At 42.8% G+C, this 22,277-nt stretch overlaps 1 protein-coding gene across 1 annotated transcript in view; it reads left to right on the top strand.

Annotated features, from left to right (window-relative positions):
• Spag17 (sperm associated antigen 17) overlaps positions 1 to 22,277 on the top strand; it is a 96,234-nt gene that overhangs the window by 54,265 nt on the left and 19,692 nt on the right. The window contains exons 20-29 of the mRNA XM_048352149.1: positions 1,329 to 1,408; positions 4,201 to 4,446; positions 6,265 to 6,376; positions 7,220 to 7,375; positions 9,030 to 9,143; positions 11,176 to 11,354; positions 17,198 to 17,315; positions 18,965 to 19,143; positions 20,094 to 20,253; positions 22,015 to 22,229. Of these exons, the coding sequence (XP_048208106.1) occupies positions 1,329 to 1,408; positions 4,201 to 4,446; positions 6,265 to 6,376; positions 7,220 to 7,375; positions 9,030 to 9,143; positions 11,176 to 11,354; positions 17,198 to 17,315; positions 18,965 to 19,143; positions 20,094 to 20,253; positions 22,015 to 22,229 (1,559 nt within the window). The remainder of the gene's footprint in view (positions 1 to 1,328; positions 1,409 to 4,200; positions 4,447 to 6,264; positions 6,377 to 7,219; positions 7,376 to 9,029; positions 9,144 to 11,175; positions 11,355 to 17,197; positions 17,316 to 18,964; positions 19,144 to 20,093; positions 20,254 to 22,014; positions 22,230 to 22,277) is intronic.

Genomic DNA, 22,277 nt, shown 5'->3' with positions numbered 1-22,277 from the left:
CTTTGATTTCCCTTTTTAGATTTTTATAGTTCTCATTAAATAGGTCCTTCATGTCTTTAGTTAGGTTGATCCCTAGGTAGTTTATTCTTTTTTTAGCTATTGTAAATGGTATTTTTTCCATAATTTCCTTTTCTGCTTGTACATTGCTGGTGTACAGAAAAGCTGCTGACTTTTGTGGATTGATTTTGAATCCTGCTACTTTGCCAAAATGGTTTATTAGGTGTAGGAGTTTGGGGACTGAGTTTTTTGGGTCCTTCAGATATAAGATCATGTCATCTGTGAATAGGGATAGTTTGATTTCTTCTTTGCCATGTGGATCCCTTTGATGTCCTCCTCTTGCCTTATTGCTATGTATGCCTAGGGATTCCAGCACTATGTTGAAGAGAAGTGGGGAGAGTGGGCATCCTTGTCTTGTTCCTGAGTTTAGGGGGAATGGTTTTAGTTTCTCCCCATTTATTATGATATTAACAGTTGGTCTGTTGTATATGGCTTTTATTGTTTTAAAGAATGTTCCATCTATTCCTGTTCTCTCCAGAGCATTTAACAAGTATGGATGTTATATTTTGTCAAAGACATAGCCTGATTTTTAAGGTAAATTTAAACCAGATTGCTGACAACCCAGTTATCATTTCCACCAAAATGTCTCAGCTTCTTCCAGAAAAAAAAAATGTATGGGACTCTAGGGACTTAAAGGTAAGGCTGCCTTCAAACACTCAGCTCGGGACCATCCTGGCCTATTAGCAGAATGGCTACTGTGTTTCCTTCCTAACACTAATAAGAAAACCAAAAACTTCAACATCTAGAAATTTCTGGAAACACAGGTAACTTATGGTTTGGCATTGTAATGCACTGCTAGGTGTTGCATTCGAAGTCCTCTCAGAGAAGGTTCAAAGCTTCAAAATGAAGGAACTGCAATGGCAAGACAGGGCTTCAATTTGAGACACATTGAGTGTATTCTGGGTGGTCCTCCAATGTAGTTATGTGACAGTGTTTAGGAAGAAGCAAGCTTGTCATTCAAAGCATAACAAGCCGAGTTGCGGAGAACAGGGTGCACTGTCCCCAGAGACTGAGAACCCCTCACCAACTTTTCTGTCCGTGTCTGTGTAGATGACAGAGAGCTCAGATGCATGGGTGGGTGGGTGGATGGGTGGGAGGATGGGTGGGTGGGTGGGTGGATGTGTGGGTAGATGTGTGGGTGGATGGATAGATGGATGGATGAAGTTGAACTTGAGAGCCTTTGAGATCCTCACTACCCCCAAAATTTGATTCTTCTATTATCTAAGAGAATTACTGAATGGCTAAGAAGTTTCATTTCCTCTCAAATATAGGTATCAAAACATCCAGCAAAACAGACATATCAGAAGATAAAGAAAAGGACATGCCTTTTGTGTTAGAAGGCTCTCTCAAGGTAGATTCCCAATGTAAGATGATTGACTCCACTCACAAATCCAAAGTTATCTCATAATGCAAAATTTGTGCTAGTTCACAGGAAACGATATTTTTTGCTGAATCTTTTAAGGTCCATTGACACAAGGATCAAAGGATTATCTGTCTTCTGAATTGTGTGCTGGTCCTGGGGCTTAAACTCAAGACCGGGGTTCTTTCTCTTACCTTTTTAACTTAAGGACAGCACTCTACCACTTGAGCCCTCCACTTTCAGCATTTTGATGGTTAATTGGAGATAAGTCTCATTGACTTTCCTGTCTGAGGAGGCATTGAACCATAATCCTCAAATCTTGGCTTCCTGAATTCTGGGATTACAGGTGTAAGCTGCCAGTGCCCATCTATGTCTTATTTATTTTCTACATAACCACATCAAGTAGTACCTTGATCATACATGGAATAGTGTGTGTGTGTGTGTGTGTGTGTGTCTCTGTCTCGTTTGTTTTTGTTTGCTTATTTTTAATTTGAATATTTTAATTACAAAGTAATATGCTTTCATACCAATTCAAAGCCATCTTACTGGATTATATTTTAAATGTCAGAGATAATATTAAAACTTGGGGGTTAAACCCAAAAATATGCAGAATTTTTGTTTGCTTGCTTATGGTTTAAGTTGGGTTTGGTTTTGGGCTTGTCTCCCTGTGGTCTTGTGGTAGGTCATCACCCCAGAAGTACCCCAAGCCCTGGGTGCTAGGGAGTTTGATGGAGCTATCAGCATGCAGGTATGACCTTGATACCTAGCTCTTCTCTCCTCCCTGAAGTCTGGAAGCAGGTAAGGCCCTGGAAGTTTAAGCTGTTGTCTTGCTGGCGACCAGCTTCCCTCCCATTCTGAAGCATTTAGAAGTTTCCCAAGAGTTTTATCTCATTAAAACAAAAGACACTCATAGCTATCACCCAGGAAATCCCATATACTTAAGAGCTCTGTGCATAGGTCCAAGAATGAAGACCAAATATGTTTCTTATTATATCATCATATCATAGTTTTGATCTAAATCAGTTGTTAGTTATCTGAAATAAATGGCTTTATTTTGCCCCTATTCATTACACATAATCTTTCATTTATGAAACTCTTGGTGGACTTTTTTTGTTTTCTCTGAGCACTCAAGATACTGCCCCCCATTTCCCTGGCTAACCCAGAAACTGTTGATAAATTGACTGCTATCTAATCTGACCATCTTTTACAAATAATTTGTCTGTTTCCTCTAGCTGCCTGGAAACCATTCAGTGGTATGCTCAGAAGTCATTCTCTAGGAAAAGCAGAAGTGCACATACCTGTACACACATACACAAGTTTAGCCATGCACGTTACTGATAGTATGTTTATGATGTAATTTATCAATAATAATAAAACATACAATACTCTTTTTGTTGTAAATTCCATATAGCCAATTGATTCTTTTTGTGTATGTGCCAGTACCAGGTCTTGAACTCTTGTGCTTTCCTGCTCATGCTGACACTCTACCACCTTAGCCACACCTCCTGTTCCAGCTTTTTGCTATTTAATTAGAAATAAGAGTCTTGCAGAATTTTCTGCTGAGTCTGGCTTTGAACTGTAGTCCTCAGACCTCAGCCTCCTCAGTAGCTTGAATGATAGGTGTGACCTACTGACACCTGACACAATGTTTCTTTAAAAGAAAAAAGTTTTAGTCAATTTTTAAAAATATTTTGCTCAGGGGCTGGGAATATGGCTTAGTAGCAAGAGTGCTTGCCTCATATACATGAGGCCCTGGGTTCGATTCCCCGGCACCACATATATAGAAAATGGCCAGAAGTGGCACTGTGGCTCAAGTGGCAGAGTGCTAGCCTTGAGCAAAAAGAAGCCAGGGACAGTGCTCAGGCCCTGAGTCCAAGTCCCAGGACTGGCAAAAAAAAAAAAAAATTGCTCAGAATGTTTCTCTGAGAACCTAGTCCACCATATTGCTGATAATTCAGCTTTCTGTCATCACTGATAATGGGTGTCATATGGAAATAGGTGGAAGAGAGCATTTTAAGAAGCTGCCAAGGATGCTGGGCGTTGGTGGCTCATACCTGTAGTCCTGGCTACTCAGGAGGCTGAGATCTGAGGATCGCAGTTCAAAGCCAGCATAGGCAGGAAGACCATGAGACTCATCTCCAGTTAACCACCAGAAAAATGGAAGTGAAGTGGTGCTGTGGCTTAAGTGGTATAGTGTTAGCCTTGAGCTGAAGAGCTCAGGGACAGCACCCAGGTCCAGAGTTCAAGCCCCATGACAAAAAAAAAAAAAAAGTGCAAAGGAGTATTAAAGTCTGAGCAAAGGAAATTACAGCTGAAGGTAGGAGAACCCCCAGAGGCGAAGTGAGAAGGGATTCATGGATGAGAGAAAGAACCCGGGATAAGGCTGAGGGTGTGGACCTCAGTATTTTGGTGAATCAGGGGAACCACTTACACATACCATGCTCAATGTTCTCCAAAATCATTTTGAATGAAATCCATGTTTAGTTGCTTCAGAAGCCAGGCACCAGTGGCTCACACCTGAAATCCTAGCTACTTGGGAGTCTGAGATCTGAGGACTGAGGTTCAAAGCCAGCCTGGGCAGAAAAGTCCCTGTCAAACTTTATCTCCAATTAACCACTCAAAAACTGGAAGTGGCTCTGTGGCTCAAGTGGTAGAAGCGCTAGCCTGGACCCCAAAAAGGCTCAAGGACAGCGCCCAGGCCCATTAGTTCAAGCCCCACAACTGACAAAAAAAAAAAAAGTTTCTTCCAACTACCCTGAATCCATTTTGCAATGACTTCCCAGGCATGGAAGGAAGAACAGGAGAGACTTGCTGAGGAGGAGCGCTTAAAGGAAGAAAAGAAAGCGGAGAAAAAGAGCAAAGATGCAAACAAACGGAAAGGCAAGGACAAAGAAGAGAAAGAAGAGAGTAAGCCTGAGAAGAAAAAGCCATCTTCCAAGAACAAAGCTAAAGAAGAAGTATTGAAGATTCCGGAACCAATCGAGGAGATCCCCCCGGAGCCAGAGCCCCAGCCTGAAATAGTCTACCCGGTAAAGTCAAGTCTCTTCATTTCTCAGGGTGATTTCTCATTGTTTAGGGCAATGAGGTGTCTTCTGGGATCCTAGATCTAAAAAACTGTACTCCATCTTCTCTGGTCTAGAACCTTCTTTTCAGCCAACTGCCAAGACAGGACCATGCTCAGTTTGCCTCAGGCGTCTAGAAGCTAGGTTTTAAGTAGCACCAACATTGGCCATGTCTTGAGTAATGCCATTATCAGAGTTCATTTGGTTGCCTGCCTGTGGACACTCAGGTTCCTGACTTAAAAAGTCTCTCCCTCCACCCCACCTTGTCAATCATGTCACTTAAACTCAGGGCTTGGTACTGTCCTTCAGCTCTTCTGCTCAAGGCTAGCCTTCTACCACTTGAGCCATAGCTCCACTTCTGATTTCCTGGTGGCTAATTGGACCTACAAGTGTCATGGACTTTCGTACCAGGGCTGGCTTTGAACCATGATCCTCAGGTCTCAGCCTCTTGAGTAGCTAGGATTACAGACGTGAGCCACTAGTGCCCAACTAAAGTTTTCCTACTAAACCTAGTTAGAGAAACATGGAAAGAAATGGTGCTACTCATGGCCCAGCACTGGTGGCTCACACCTGTAATCCTAACCACTCAGGAGGCTGAGATCTGAGGAGCTCAGATGGAAGCCAACCCAGCAGGAAAGTCTATGAGACCCTTATATCCAATTAGCCAGAAAAAAGCCAAAAATGGAAGCTGTGGCTCAAGTGGTAAAGTGCCTGCCTTGAGCAAATAAGCTAAGGGACAGTGTCTAGGCCCTGAATTCAAGCCCCAGTACTGGCATAAGAATGACAGAAAAGAACTGTCCTCCATAGTTCCCTTACTCTAAACTGTTTGTTTTTGAAATTGAGTGTGTCACAATGACCTGAATGAAGCTTTAGTAGCAATACTAAGTAAAAAGAAAAATCTCTCTCTTTCTCTCTCTTTCTCTCTTTCTGGCCCTCCCTTCCTCTCCCCTTTCCTCTTTACTTTCAGTGTTACTGGAGTTTGAACTCAGGGTCCCTCTACTTCCTAGGAAGGTACTCTACTGCTTGAGCCATGCCCCCTGGCCTGTTTGCTTTGGGTATTTTTAGCTAGTGCCTGAAATTTTTGCCAAAGCTGACCTCAGACCACCTTTGCCTCCCACACAGCTGAGATTTTAGAAGCATCCCACCAGGCCCATCCTATTTTTAAGATGGGATCTTTGGCTAGCATTTTGCCCCAGTGGGCCCAGAGCAATGCCCCTCACAATCACCACCTTCAGAGTGGCTGGAATCACATACCAGGCCTTAAATCACTTCACCAAAAAACAGGAAATGAGTGCGTAAATGAGAGACTGGTTTTTCCTAATACTACAGTGACTTCGCTTGGACCAGAGTATGAGGACATTCCCAAAGCAAAGTTTAATGTCATAGACCTCTTTGGCCTGGGGGTCGGGAGGGCAAAGGCTTAGCTCCTGGCTGAAGTCCCACAGCCACTGCCAAGCAAGCTTGAGGCTCTGAGTTCAATTCCCAATATGGGTTTAAAAAAAAGAAAACAATCTTAGGCCTTTAATTCTCCCTGTTATATTACAACTTCATTCTAGTTTCCAAAGATCCAGTTATTCAGGATGATGAGGCAGGAGGATGGTGAACTCAAGGCCAGCCTGGGCTATATGGTAAAACCATGTCACAAACAAACAGATAATTTCCATGGCTTCAGAGCCAACAAAGAGACAGATAATATTGTTTCTCAGAAATTAGTTGGCTAATAAAGAAAGATTGGCTCTTGTTGATTGTAATTTTATATGAGAGGCATGATATTTTGTCTTCTAGTTTCGAGGATACAATATGGGAGAAATACCCATCCAAATCTCTGGGGTAGACTACTACCTATATCCTTCTGACGGCGGGCAGATTGAAGTACAAAAGATGACGTTTGAAAGAGGTACGTTTGAAAGTGGCTGGTGGATGGCTTGAAGATGTTAATGCATTGCAGAGTGTGGCAGATGATGGTCCTCTGTCATCCACATGCCCTCTGCACTGTCACACTCAAACTTCTGGCAAGAGAGACTCTACAGGGTGCAGGCAACAGAGTGTTGGAACACTCTGGAACACACTGACAACTTCACACTGCTTGTTAAAATATGACTACTTGTGTGTGATTGGCAACTCATCTATGACATAGGATATAAGGAAATAGTTGCTGATGACAACACATACTCTCAGCTCAGAAAACAAACATTCACTGTGTTTCTAGCACTTTCCTGGCTTTTGCTTCTGGAGCCCAGAGTGTAATGGCCTGTTGATGCTTATGCTCTTATTATGATTTTTTTGCATATGTATACAATGCATATAAATTTCAGATGGTTCATAGAAAACACAGTATTTACTTCAAGCTGAAAATTTAAGGCTGGTTTTTTTTTTTTAAGTGAGAGAAAACAGAGGCTAAAAAAAAATTAACTGGGTACTGGTGGCTCATGCTTGTAATCCCAGCTACTCAGGAGGCTATCTGAGGATTATAATTCAAAACCACCTGGGGGGGTGGTCTATGAGATTCTTAATTCTAATTAACCAGGAAAAAGCCAGAAAGAAGGTGTAGCTCAAGGGGTAAAGCACCAGCCTTGAATGAAAAAACTGAAGGACAGCGCCCAGGCCCTGATGCAAGCAAGCGTTTCCCTTAGGTGTCCTCTTCTAGGACTGCTGACTTACTCCTACCAAATTCTAACCTGCCAGGGGCCCTGGCAACATCTTATGCCAGCCCAGCTCCTGCCCTGTGGTTTATCCACAGGTTCAACTTTTATTAAAGTGAAAGTGAAAAAAGACAAGCACAGCTTCATAATCCACCTGAGGGACCCGAAGGAAATCATGATAAAGCAAGAAGAAGAAAAGGATGACTCTTCAGAAGAAGAAGATGAAGAAGGGGAGGAAGCAAACAAGGACACAAGTAAGCAGTTATAACTTGGTGACCTTGTGGGCTAATGTGCAAACCATGTGCTGACCCTACCACATGTACACATGCTCACCATGAGCCCTTGCACATGTGAGCACATGTGCGCACACTCACACATACACACATGCGGCTAATACACATTGTCCCAAATATAATGTACCTATGATTGCATTGTATGCAGCACTGAGCTCCAGTGGGCTGTGAACTTGAACTGGGTTCTGCTGCTGCGGGGGTGCTGCTGGACCTTGAGCTACTTGCCATATAGGATCCCCATGGGCAGGCAACTCTGTCAAATCCCTTCTGTTCATTTTGTCTGTGCACGTGCACCACATAGAATCCACAAGAGGCTTAGTAACTAATTCCTGCTTAAAGCTCACCTTCCCTCCCCTATACATGATGGGGTTTTCTTCCTGCACTCTAGTTCCTGTGGCACAAATGTCCTTAGGTTTCCAGGACAAGGGAGAAATCAGGTTGGTCATGGCAGTCACTGCCCACATGGAGGTCAGAGGTACCAGTGGATCCGTAACTTAAACATCACAGAACTTCCTCACAAAGTGCCAAGCAACACACGTGCTTTGAGAGAACGTTTAGGTTCACAGCAAAACTGACAGAAATTGGAGAGACTTCCACATACTCCTTGTTCCCTGAATGCAAATAGCCTCTCCATCTCGCTGTCTCTCTGCCTCTGTCTGTCTCTCCTCCTCTCCTGTGACACATTTTAGCAGGATCCAGAATTCTCTGGAGCTGTGCAAGCACATTTAGTACCCAATGATCACCTAAGAAAGGAGACTGTCAATGTTCCTCAATATACCCATTGGCAGGAAAAGAAAATCAACAGCCAACAAATGACAGGAAAGCTTGATTTCCTCTCACTCATGTCTTCTCATAGAGTGGCATACTTATCCCAAATGATGACAGTCATTTCCATTAATGTTCACATGTGGCATTTGTTGTACATCCTATGTAGCAATGTGGCACAACCCACTCTCACTGTATCACACAGAGCCATGCCCCTCCATGCTCAACCCACTCCTGGCAGCCACTGAGCTGTGAACAGAGCCCCCACAGTTGGTAGCCTTTTCATTGGGGTTCTTTCATTTAGCAATATTCATGGAGATTAAAACACTTAGTAATATTCCCTTGTCTATACATACCACAGTTTATCCATTCAACTACCAAAGGGCAATTTGGTTCTTTTCAAGTTCTGACAATTATGAACAAAAAGTCTGCACACATCTGTGTAGACATAAGCTTTCAGTTCATTTGGGTAAATACAAAGGGACATGGTTGCTTGGTTGGGTAAGAGTGAGTCCACCAAACTGTTTTCCAAAATGGATCCCTGCCCCCAAGCCCCACCCCTAGCAAGGACCACGCCTTCCTGTGGGTCCACATCAGCACTGTCAATGTTTTTGGGTTTTTCCATTCTGAAGGTGCATCCTAATTTTAATTTGCATATATCTGATGATGAAATGTCACATGCCATTTGCCTTTTGTGTATCTTCCTCCCTCTCCCAGCCCTGGAACTGAGCCAATCACTGATTGTGATAGAATAACTAAGACTTCCATCCCAGCAGTGCTTCTCACGGAGTTATGCTTACATGTCCTTTGAAGAAAATAGAACTCTCTTTGGTTTGATTTTGTCTTTTAGGAGAATCATACACAAAGAATACTATTGTCAGCAAGTTTGGATCCTTTTCTGCCACATTAGAAAATGGAATCTGCCTCTCAATTAGTTACTATGGACCAAGTGGAATGGCACCAGGTAAAATAAACACAATAGAAAGGATAATTGGCCTGGCACTGGTGGCTCACGCCTGTAATCCTAGCTACTCAGTGGGCTGAGATATGAGGATCATGGTTCAAAGACAAACAGGCAGACAAATCTGTGAGACTCTTAGGTCCACTTAACCAGCAAAATGTTGGAAGTAGAAGTATGGCTCAATTTCTAGAGCACCAGCCATAAGCAAATAAGCTAAGGGAGAGGGTAAGGCCCTCAGTGCAAGCTCCAGTACCAGCACAAAATCAATAAATAAAATAATAATAATAATATCTGCACCCCCATGGCCAGAGATCCTTGCCCATCTTCAGTCAACATGCTACTGATTTAATCTCTTTTTTCAGTATTTTTTCAGCAAGTCGGAAATAAAAGGTGGGAGTTGGGTGTATGTGTGTTACATATATGTGTGTATGTGTATGTATGTGTACACATACAGAATTTCACACTGAGTAAAATAACAATGATTGGCTCTGAAATATTTGACATTTACACAATCTTTTATACATGCATCATCCTATATGTTTATACACACATACAAATATCACAATCATTGTTAATAGGCTTGTGAAAATAATCGTGTCAGCTGATTCCAAGAGCATATGGTTTGCCACAGAATCCTCTTGGTTTTGTATGGAATAATATTTTTAGGCATCTTGTAACTATGAAACTGCTCTTTGTGTGTAAGGACATTCATCCCAAAGGATCCACTTGCTGGACATCTTCAAAGATTTCCCTATAAGCAGATTCTCCAACTAGAAGCTATGTCCTTTCAAAACACAAAATAGTAGTCACTATACCAGGAGTCAATTAGGAAACCTGTGGGTTCCCATGCAAAATTAATCACAACATAAATTTTAATATATTACAGAAGTCTATATAACCTTAAAACTTTGTGTTATATACTTTACTATATAATTCATTTTCTGCAGAGACAGTGTTTTTATGAATCATTACTATCTTGTTTCTTAACTTAATAGAGTTTGAAATGTCTCTAGCACCACAACCAGGAGTCAGAAATGTGGATCTGTGGCTCAAGTTTGTAACCCTGGTTACTTAGGAGGTGGAGATGGGGAGGTATTATGGCTTGAGGCCAATCAGGGGAAAGAAGAAGTGTGAGGGACTACATCCTGACTAAATGTGGAGCATGAGGTAGCACCTGACATCCAGTTCTACCAGAGGCACAGTGGCTTGGCACAGGGGCCCACACCTACCACCCTCAACTGCACAGGGATGTCCAAGTGGGAGGAAGTCAGCCTAAGCTGGCCAATGTAGAAAGTGAGATCCCACCTTGAAAATAGCATTGCAAAAGGGACTGGAGGAATGGCTCAAATAGTAGAATGCCTGCTTGGCAAATGCGAGTCCCTGAGTTCATATACCCAATGCCACTAAATATGTATATTTTTTTAAGATGAGGAGGGGGTAAAGGAAGAAAGGAGGAAGGGGGGAGGGAGGGGAGAGAGAGGGGGAGGGAGAGGAGAGAGGGAGGGGGAAGGGAGAGGGGGAGGGAGGGGGAGAGCAGACTCAGGTGTTCCCCATCTCAGTTCTCCTCTGATTAACCCTCCTTTTACAGTTCCAGCAGTCAATCCTCCAAAACTCAGAAAATGGATAAGATACGAGACAACATTTTTGTCAGTTCAGCCAGAAATAATCATGTTTCTACTTCATCTGTCTTACATTCTGCTATTTTGGGGGAGGTCTGAGACCACTTTGACTCCATAAGACTTTTAAATATCCTTTCATATGCTTCCATTTTTCAACACAGTGATGGCAAGCCTGCTGCTCTATAGTTGAGGGCATGACTCAAAAAATGAAGCATACCAAAGTATTACCACTTTTATTTTTTCTACCTTCAGTCCTGATTATTACATAAACTACATCATACCTGAAATATATCCAAGTGATGAACATGTTGAGCAAGGAGGAAATTGTTACCCAGAGAGAAAGCGAGGCCATTTACTTACTAAGCATGCCAAGTGTGGCTGTCTGACTTCTGGTGTTTTCTCTTTAACTGCCACAGAGAAGAAGGACCCTGCCCTGGAGCTGATGTTGAATATTCCTTCAGCACACACGCCCACGGTGGTTCCCGTGTTGGTGACCGCACCGCAAGGCAAAGGCAAAGGCAAAGCAAAAGGCAAAGAGAAACCCAGCAAGGAGCCCATCAAGGAAGAGGAGCACCCCAAAGAAGAAGAGAAAAAGGTCATACCATTACTACAGAGCCCCAAACTGTGCCACTGCCTCAGTGTCACATACATGAAATCTATGACCTATCACTCCTGCTATGAGAGTGCCTGCGTTTATTGGGCAGGTGTGTTCTCATTCCCGTGACCTCAGCCTGGGCAAGGAGTGGCCACAAAGGTTGAGTCCCATCTCCCGGAAACATTGCTGTAAACAAGTTGTTCCGGGTCAAGCACTCTTAACCCAGAAGGACCAGTTTGCTCTTTTCCCCTGCTATGGTTCTTAGATTTTCTTTGCTTTGAGCTGGTTAAATTCCAACCGTTCTAACATTTATAACTTCATCCAGCTTGATTGGCATAAATAGCACTTGGAGACAAAAACATGGAGAAACAATGGGACAGCTCCAGTTGTTAGACTTGCACTTAATGGTGTACTAAGAATACAGCAAGACTAAGGATTGACAGCTGGCTACTGGACACCATGCACACACATATATGTATGCACACATACAGATATATGTACACACACTTGTGCACGTACACATATACACACACACTTTGACTTTGGTCATTTCCTAGTAGAACACAGACCAAAAGAGAGTTCTAAAAGTGGAATAATAAGAAAACTGCTGGGGCTAGGAATGTGGCTTAGGGGTAGAGTGCTTGCCTAGCATGCATGAAGCCCTGGGTTTGATTCCTCAGCACCACAGATATAGAAAAAGCTAGAAGTGGCGCTGTGGCTCAAGTGGTAGAGTGCTAGCCTTGAGCAAAGGCAGCTCAGGGACAGTGCTCAGGCCCTGAGTTCAAGCCCCAGGACTGGCAAAAAGGGAAAAAAAAAGAAAACTGCTGGTAAATGTTGACTCTTACTAACTGCTGGCTTTTACTTCTAGAAGTACGTTTTCAACTACTTAGGAGAAAAAAATATGTTCAAAAACAGTGCTTGAGAATCTCAATTTTGAAGTCTGGCCCTTTGAAAGACAGAGGTGTACATGTTTCTCGGTGTCTGTGTGGTATTTGTACATCGGGGCTGAGCTCCAGTCTAATGTATGAGCACTGAATGGGAAGATTGCAGGTCATTTACCTAAATGTGACTTAGCCAAAGGCAAATCTGGCTCATGCTAGATTCTCCTTATGGCAGCAGTGGGGTGTGAGGGTGGTTGCTGGCTGTGCACAATCACCAGACAAGTGTGACTCAGGAGGCTTGAATTTCAGCATTCCTTTGATAGAACTTCATAAGCTTTGTCCTCTTCGTTTTGCTTTTGTTTTATTCCAGTTCTTTTGTCATTATTTCGCTTGGGGGTTTTGTCTTGTTTTGTTTGAGGCAGGGTCTCACTCTGCAGCCCAGGCTGACCCCAAATCTGCTCTGTGGCTCTCCTGCCTCAGCCTACCAAGCGCTAGAATTGCAGGTGTGCAGCAAGCAGTACAGCCAGCCTTGCTTTTTATTTCTAATTCATCCTTGCTAATTTTTCATATTTTTCCATTAGTGACTAAGAAAAGACAGAACAACCTAAATTATCAATCATAGAATATTAGTTAGAATAAACTAAAGAAAGACCCAGTAATGGGATTTTACTGAAGTGATCTGCATGCATAATAAAAGGAATAAGTTCAAAGTATTGAAGTGGTTATCCTTAAGACTTGTACCAAGTAACTGCTTTCTTTGGTACATGTAACCAGGAAGATTCAGACACAACTGGCATAGAATTAACTAGAATGGTCACGCTCACCCTCCCCAGTTGCATGAATTAGAAACAACCTTCTATTGCCTCTTTTCTTTTTTTTAATTTATTTATTAATTAAACAAAATTTTTGACAAGGTGTTGTGCAAAAGGGGTACAGTTACATAATAGGGCAGTGTGTACATTTCTTGTGATATCTTATACCTTGTTTTTCTTTCCCTTCCCTAGATCAGGTAGACATGTATACATTACACAGTGTACCAAAAACATATACCGTAGCCACGTGGCCTACACCAAAGGAAATTCACCTAGGACTTTAAATGTAACGTCAACAATAGAGTTTGCTTCTCCTTGTCTTATATGAACATACATACATAGCTTTTGATCTATTGTGATCCACTGAGAGGTCTATTTTTCGCCTTTATATGTTGAGTAGTTTTTTAGTTTTAGTTACATAATGTAGGGTCGCTGACCCAAACCTGTGGGAAATACCATTTGACAAGAAGATTTTTGTTTTGCAGACCTGGTCTCTACTGTCTCCCCCTCCCCCACCTTAACAGTCATATATCAAGGAGATCATACCCCTTTATTTTCTGTGTTCTACGCTTGTCTCGCTCAACATTATTTGTTCAAGTTCTGACCATTTCCCTGTGAATACCAATATTTCCCCATTTCTAATTGCTATGTAGTATTCCATTGTGTATGGGTACCACATTTTTTGGATCCATTCATCTGTGGAGGGACATCTGGGTTGTTTCCATATTTTGGCTATTGTGAATTATGTAGCGATAAACATGGAAGTGCAGATGTCTTTTTGATATCTTGGGACCTGTTCAGGATAGATGCCTAGGAGTGGTATGGCTGGGTCATAGGGAAGGTCTATGTTGAGCTTTTTGAGGAACCTCCATACTGTTCTCCAAAGTGGTTATACTAACTTGCCCTCCCACCAACAATGGAGAAGGGTTCCTCTTTCCCTACATCCCCTCCAGCATTTGTTGTTGCCTAAGTTCAGAGTATAGGCCATTCTAACTGGAGTGAGGTGGTATGTCAGGGTTGTTTTTATTTGCATTTCCTTTACTGCCAGGGATGTTGAACATTTCCTCATATGTTTCTTTGCCATTTTTATCTCTTCTCTTGTGAAATCTCTCTTTAGCTCCTTTGCCCATTTCCTAATTGGTTTACTGGGCTTGGAGGGGGTTAGTTTTTGGAGTTCTCTGTAGATGATGGATATTAGGCCTTTGTCTGTTACTGTGCTGGTAAAGATCCTTTCCCATATGGTTGGCTGTCTTTCTAGTTTTGTGGCTATGTCCTCAGCTGTGCAGAAACTTTTTATTTTGTAGTAGTCCCATTTGTCAAGTCTCTCCCCTATTTGTTGTACCCCTGGGACTCTATTCAGGAAGTTCCTTCCTGTGCCTGTAAGTTCTAGCGTCTTTCCTACTCTGTCCTTCAGTAGTTTCAAGGATTCAGGTCTGATGTTGAGGTCCTTGATCCATTTTGAGTTGATCTTGGTGCGTGGTGATAGGCTAAGGTCTACTTTGAGTTTTCTGCATATGGCTGCCCAGTTTTCCCAGCACTAGTAGTTGAAGAGGCTATGCTTTTTCCATTGTATGTCTTTAGCTCCTTTGTCGAATATCAGCTGACTGTAAGAGTGCGGTTTTATTTCTGGGTCTTCAGTTCTAATCCATTGGTCTTCAGGTCTGTTTTTATACCAATACCAGGCTGTTTTTGTTATGATGGCTCTATAATAGAGCTTGAAATCTGGTATTGTGATACCTCCTGCACTGCTTTTTTTTTTGCCTAGAATTGCTTTGGCTATTCTAGGTCTTTTGCTGTTCCATATGAATTTATGGGTTGCTTTCTCTATTTCAGTGAAGAATGTAGCTGGGATCTTGATGGGGATTGCATTGAATTTGTATAACAATTTGGGCAATATGGCCATTTTCACTATATTGATTCTGCCTACCCATGAGCATGGGAGGTCTTTCCATCTCCTTCTGTCCTCTTTGATTTCCCTTTTTAGGTTTTTATAGTTCTCATTAAATAGGTCCTTCACGTTGATCCCTAGGTAATTTATTCTTTTTTTTAGCTACTGTAAATGGTATTTTTTCCATAATTTCCTTTTCTGCTTGTACATTGCTGGTGTACAGAAAAGCTGCTGACTTTTGTGGATTGATTTTGTATCCTGCTACTTTGCCAAAATGGTTTATTAGGTGTAGGAGTTTGGGGACTGAGTTTTTTGGGTCCTTCAGATATAAGATCATGTCATCTGCGAATAGGGATAGCTTGATTTCTTCTTTGCCATTGCCTTTGATGTCCTCCTCTTGCCTTATTGCTATGGCTAGGGATTCCAGCACTATGTTGAAGAGAAGTGGGGAGAGTGAGCATCCTTGTCTTGTTCCTGAGTTTAGGGGAAATGATTTTAGTTTCTCCCCATTTAATACAATATTAGCAGTTGGTCTGTTGTATATGGCTTTTATTGTTTTCAGGAATGTTCCATCTATTCCTGTTCTCTCCAGAGCTTTTAATAAGTATGGATGTTGTATTTTGTCAAAGGCTTTTTGGGCATCGACTGAGATAACAATGTGATTCTTGATTTTAGTTCTGTTGATGTGGTGAATTACATTAATTGATTTATGGATGTTGAACCATCCTTGTGTCTGTGGGATGAAGCCTACTTAGTCATGATGTATAATTTTCTTGATCAGTTTCTGGATCCTGTTAGCTAATATTTTATTGAGGAGCTTTGCGTCTGTGTTCATTAGTGATATTGGTCTGTAGTTCTCTTTTTTTGTTGGGTCTTGGCCTGGTTTGGGGATGAGTATAGCCTCTTTTCTTCCCACATTGCTTTTACTTGCTATGAAAGCAATGCATGTTTATTATTGAAAAAAGGGCAAATATTATAAAAGAGCAATAACCTAAGAATTGCACACAGAAGACTGTGGAGTGCTCGAATGCCAGACTCTGCCTGTCATAATCCGTTGGCTTTGCTGCCACAAAACACCTTGGACTGTGATTTACAAATAATAGACGTTTGTGGCTCAAGTCCTGGGAGCTGGAAAATCCAGCTGGAAAATCCAGGAGCGAGGACCTGCTCCTGTGTGCAGACCATGTGCATGTCTTGGCATGCTGGAAAGGGGACATTCGGCGCCATCCACCCTCTTCCATAAGAGCAGAAATTACAGTCATGGAGTGCCGGGCTAGATTTACCTCCCCTGGTGCGGGGATGCTAAGCTTACTCCCTTATTAGTGCTCCCCTTTTCACCCTCTCCCCTGGGTGCCCGACCTGCGGGCGGCCAAGGTGAGCGAAGGGACATGGGCAAGCCTAAGGTGCACGCGGCCGAACGAGATCCCCTTTTCCTCCCTCCTTACCCACCAAGGAAGCCAGGCGCAGATGGATCTTGGAGACGCTTCGGAGAGCAATCCGGTTTAATCGGGAGGGGCTTACGGTAATATAATGATGATGACGAGGAGTGAGCAGGAGCTGGCGATATGCTGGCGAGCTTGTCCATCCAAGAGCAGCTCCCAAGGACCTCCTTCATGGGCTAACGTCACTTCCCATAGTACCGCCCTCTGGGCAAAGCTGGCAAAAAGGGAGCACACGTGCTCGCTGGCGCAAGGTGGGGGATGGTCTCAAAGCTATCCCTTCTGGTTCTGGGCCCAGAAGGAGATAGGTGTGGCTCACTTCCACACTGCCCCAGGGCTGGGGGAAGGGTGGCATCTCAGAAGGGCTCTCATCGCCCTACCCCCCTTAAGGCCAAGATGAATCCCCAACAATGGAGACAGAACCCTCACAAGCGAACATTGCCAGCAGGTCCCCTCCTTGTACCATCTCTTTCAGCGGCTGGTCCCAGAAGAGGAGTTTTGGACAACACCAACATCCAAACTGTAGTTTTGCTTGTGCTTATGCATCATTCAAGCCCTGATCCCTCCTTCAGTTCCCTCCCAATTATTTCTGTTACGCCTAATCCTCCTCTTTGTGTGAGAATAGATGTGCTGACTCACTCACCGACTCACTCGTACCATTTCATGATCTCACTTGTCTATGCATCATTCCGCAAGCAAAAGCAGCAAGGCTCGGGGGTCGCTGCAGGTTCGACTTAGGTGTTCACAGGCTCCCTCCCCAGTGCTCTCCTGGAGCTCATTTAGAAAATAGTATGCAATGACTCACATGCAAAATTCTTTACAGGAAGAAGTAGAACCAGAACCTGTTATCCAAGAGACTCCTTATGTTCCCAACTTCCAAAGCCTGAACGTGTCTTGCCCCAATGGGCTCCAGTTAACCTTCCTTGGGCAAGAGCTTACAGGTGAGTTCTAGCTGTGCTTGGGGGCAAGAAGCCCTAGAAATAAAACAGATCACAAGCAGGCAGGGAGGTGCATGTCTGTAATTCTGGCACATGGGAGGCTTAGGGTTGGAGGATTGAGAGTTTGAGGCCAACTTGTGCTACATAGCAATACTCTATCTTATAGGGAAAACAAAAACAAAAGCAGATCTCCACTTAAAACTGTATATTTTCCTAGCAGTTAAACATACTTCTTGCTAATAGTGAACCATAGATTAGTTTCAAATAGAGAGCAGAGTGATAATGCGTATCTTTCACACACTCACTAAGGCCAGATGGAAAAATACACTTAGGTACTAATAAGTCAGTTTTCCAGGCTAAGGACAATGAGGAATCAGGATCACCAGAGACCACCCAGATCCTAAGAAACTGGGCTAGGATGCCGTTCTGGGCCTGCATGGTGAGCCAGTGCACTCTAGTGTCTCTGATGTGGATCAGTCACCCTGCCTCTCCAGAGGACCACAGCAGAATAACAAGCTGGTTGGTCAGGACAGAGGACAGTGAACCGTAGTAGAACAATGAAAATTCATCTGCTTTCCTTTTATTTTATTTTATTATCTTTAAGTGTTGTACAAAGGCATTTCAATTTACCATGTCAGTTTATGAGGACAATAAATACATCTTAACCAATGTCACCCCTTCCATCCTTCTCCCCCATCTCTCTCAACCTCACCCATCCCCTCAACTTCCCTGGTTCCATTTTCATATATGTACATTAAATACTATGACTGTATTCATCCATTCTTTATCTCTCTCTTTGCCCATTGCCCTCACCTAGACCCCTCCCCCATTCACTGACAAAATGTATTTCAGCTTCCAGGTATTCCTTTAAAGGAGTTACACCATTGGAATTCTCCCAAGTGTACAACATGCATTAGTCAATTTTTTTGTGTGTATGCATATGACCTCACATATGATTTCATATGTGCTTATAATTTAGATGTAATGTCTACATGAGAGAAAAAATAATGTGCCCTGTCTCTCTGAGCCTGACCTACTTCACTTAACATAGTATTTCCAGGTTCTTTCATTTCCCTGAAAACCACATAGTATCATTCTTCCTGGTGGATTGAAAAATGAGTCTTGCTGGCCAAATATCAGTGTGTAATTTTATGGAGTGGTTCTGCTGCAGTATCGTGCTGGTTCCATCAGCGCTAACACATTCAAGTGGATAGATGAGGATGAATAGCCTGCCTTCCTTAATGACACAGGATTTCTTCACTGGAGCCTGTTGTTTACATGAAGACTTTCTGTTGCTGTAGAAGTAGTCAGTGTAATGAAGCCACTGGGATGACCTTGAGTTCTAAGCTGGCCCAGAGGAAAACCAAGTACATGACACCTTCATCTCATTCACTTGCTATCTTGGGACCATGTTTCCTCATCTGATCAAAATCAGTTAGATGTTAGCAGGATGCTGATGTCTCACATCTATAATCCTACCTACTCAGGAAGCTGAGATCTGAGGATCATTGTTTGAAAGACAAATCCATGGGATTCTTATCTCTACCCACCAAAAAGCCAGAAATAGAGGCATGGTAGAAGATGCAACTCAGGCCTGACCCATACCACCCAATTTTCCAGTGTAATGGACTAGCTCTGCCTTTGTGTTTAAGATCAAAATGCCACAGATGAGGAGCGGACTTGGGCCATCACAGTTCGTCAGAGCTACCCCCAGAGGGCACAGCACTATGAGTTCTACAAAACTGTGATGCCACCCCCTGAGCTGGAGGCCTCAAGAGTTATCACCAGCCAAGGCACTGTTGTCAAGTACATGCTGGACGGATCTACCCAGGTAAGACTCTGCATTACACTATGCTCTTCCACGCAGAGATGAGCTGACAGGGCAAAAGGACAGCACAGCACAATACAGTACAGCACAGCATAGCATAGCATAGCATAGCATAGAAAAGAATAGCATAGCATAGCAAAGAATAAGCAGGCACCAGTCATTCAGTCTTGTAATCTCAGCTACTTAGGATACTAAGATGTAAGGATTGAAGTTCAAAGCTAGCCAGAGCAGGAAAATCCCTGAGATACTTATTTCAGTTTACCAGTAAGAAGCCAGAAGAGAAGGCATGACATCATCCAAAAAGGAAATGTATTTATTACTGACTTAGGAAACAGTAACCTCTCTGTACATCACCTTAATGATGATAAAAATTATATGTTAAAAAAAACAACAGAAGGGGAGCTGTGGCTCAAATAACAGAACATCAGCCTTGAGTAACAAAAGCTAAGGGACAGCATCCAGGTCCTAAATTCAAGCCCCAGCCCCATCATTAAAAGAACTAGCTACAGGAGAACTGGAATAATAAACCAGAAAGACCTTAGCCTTGCCTCCATCTGTTCCCTGGAGGCTGCGTACATGGATACAGATCACAGTCTGCGGCGCCCAGAGACCCTCTACCAAGGAGAGAGATGTTAATAGACACTAAATGCTGCAGCAAGTAATAACAATTGTAAATGTACTCATTTGAAAATTCCATATGATTTTCCAATTGCCTAGGATAAGGGTGATGAATATAAAAATAAACTAATTCAACCACAGTTAGGAAATAGAAAGAAATCCAAACAGGAAAGCAGGAAGATGGAAACTAGGAAACCATTTTCCTACCCTGCCTTAGCCTGCGGTCTGCTGCTGAGCTTCACTGTTTTAACCCCGGAAAGTCTGACAAGCAGAGCTCGTTAACCAGCCTGGGTCTTGCTCCTGGAGATGAGAGCAACCCCTTGTTTTCTCTTCAGATTCTCTTTGCAGATGGCACTGTGAGCAGCAGTCCAGATTCGGGTCCTGTATGTGCCTCCCCAGAGATGTCCACAAGCCCCCACAATGGAGATATGATGGACACAGCTTCTCAGCAAAAGTCAGAAACAGTCCCGTCAGAGATTGTCATCACAAAGAAAGGTGAGCAGCGAAGCCTTTCGGCTTGCGCTAGGTCCAACTCTTGTATGGTCATAATGCTTCTCCTTGCCCTGAATACAAGCGTGAGCATCTACAGGCGCATGTATGGAGTTTACTGCCTGACGCAGAACCAAGCACTGTGTCATAATCGGCTTTATTTCCCCCCTCAGCAGTAGATAATGAACATTAGCTGGGTGCTGGTGGCTTACACCTTTAATCCTAGTCACTTAGGAGGCTGAGATCTCAGGATCATGGTTCAAAGACAGCCCAGGGGAAAAACAATCTTGGAGATTCTTTTCTCCAATTAACCAGTAAAAATTCAGATATAGAGGTATGGTTCAAGGGGTAGAGTGCCAGCCTTGAGCAGAAAATCCAAGCCAGAGTGTGAGACCCCAAGTGGTCCTTCTGGTCTTGGCCTCAAGTTTTGAGGAAATAGATGAGCTGCAGGTTTGTAACTTTCATGTAGCAATTTCCAAAGCAGAAAGGAAAGGGGGTGATGGCAGGAGCATGCTTCAAGAGTCTCTCTCCACCCAAGAGGGTTGTATCTTCCTACTTCACCCTCAGCCATCCTCTCCTTATTTCTTAGTGATTAGACTCAGATGGACACCAAGGCTGAAAATTACCTTTCTTGTACTAGATATTACATTCCAACCCTTATTCAGTATTCTTAAATCTTTTTAAATCTACTATATCTGTTTATATGTTTAAGTTAATGGAAAGGATGAAATTGTCTCTTCAGTGATGTATTCCTTGTGATTTCATCTTAATTTTCCTTACTTTCTTAATAGTTGTCAGCTTTACCTTCATACATTTTTAAGGATATAGTTTTAGATAACTTACAACTTTAGAATTATTATATATTTGTGGTAAATGTAACTTTTCCATTATTTTACAATGGCTTTTTGGTGGTGGTGGTGGTGGTGGTGATTGTGGGGCTTAACTCAGGGCCTTGGCACTGTCCTTGAGCTCTCTGCTCAAGGCTAGTGCTCTACCATTTGGAGCCACAATGCCACTTCCAGTTTTTGAGTGGTTATTCAGAGAAAAGAGTCTCATGAGCACTTTTCTGCCTGGGATGGCTTCCTCACATCTCAGTCTCCTGAGTATCTAGGATTATAGGCATGAGCCACCTGTACCCAGATTACAATGGCTTTTGCTTGTGACTTTTTTCTCCTGATGTTCCTCTTGTTTATTGTTCTAATAAATGTTCTAAAAAATAACTCTTCTTACACTTACATTTCACTTTTGATGATTTATGTTTAGATGAGTCTCTTTTCAACAGTACATAGATGGGTATTTCAAATCTTAAATTTGAATTTTTTGTTTTTCAATATTTAACCTATTAATTGTATAACTGATAATTCCTGAAATTTTCCTTGTCCTCATTCTTGAATGAAAAATTCAGTAAGCGTAAAGTTGTAGATTAACAGGTGTTTTCTGTGTGTGTGCATTGACAGCGACCTCCAGACTCTCCCTCTCCTCAGTCTTGGAGGACAGTGTCACTGGCTGTAGAGTCCTAGGTTAACAGGCGCTGGGGATGTGGCATGGACGATGACTTCCCAATGCTTTTTGCCTCCAGTGTTGCTTCTGAGACAGACATTGGCTCTCAGTCTGCTTTTCTTTGATTTAAAGATGTAGTGTTCTTTGTTTTTCTTATCATTTCAATGATTCAGCTATGCTATGGGTTTCTGTTGATTTATCCGAGCCAGGAGTTCATTGGCCTTCTTGATACCTTAGCTACACTGCAGTTTGGTTTTCCTTCCCCAGGCAAAGGTCACAAAAACCAGTCTGGGACACATAAGAATGAACCCCACGAGCCTCCCCCGGAAGTTACTCAGTTGGTCACTCCCGTTGATAGCCATGTGGGCATCTGGTACACAACCACACCTGATGGAAAGCGGATTGGCACCAAAGGATCGGAAAGAATTCACGACTTGGTCCCGTTCTTATCCTTCCAGGCCACGGATCCCATCAACGAAACGGTACGGCAGTCAGTTGCGTGCTGTGAAATTGTCTAGATCATGAGAGTC

Source organism: Perognathus longimembris, chromosome 7 (assembly GCF_023159225.1).
Source record: "Perognathus longimembris pacificus isolate PPM17 chromosome 7, ASM2315922v1, whole genome shotgun sequence".
Lineage (NCBI taxonomy): Eukaryota > Metazoa > Chordata > Mammalia > Rodentia > Heteromyidae > Perognathus > Perognathus longimembris.
This window is presented reverse-complemented; position numbering and strand designations above follow the sequence as displayed.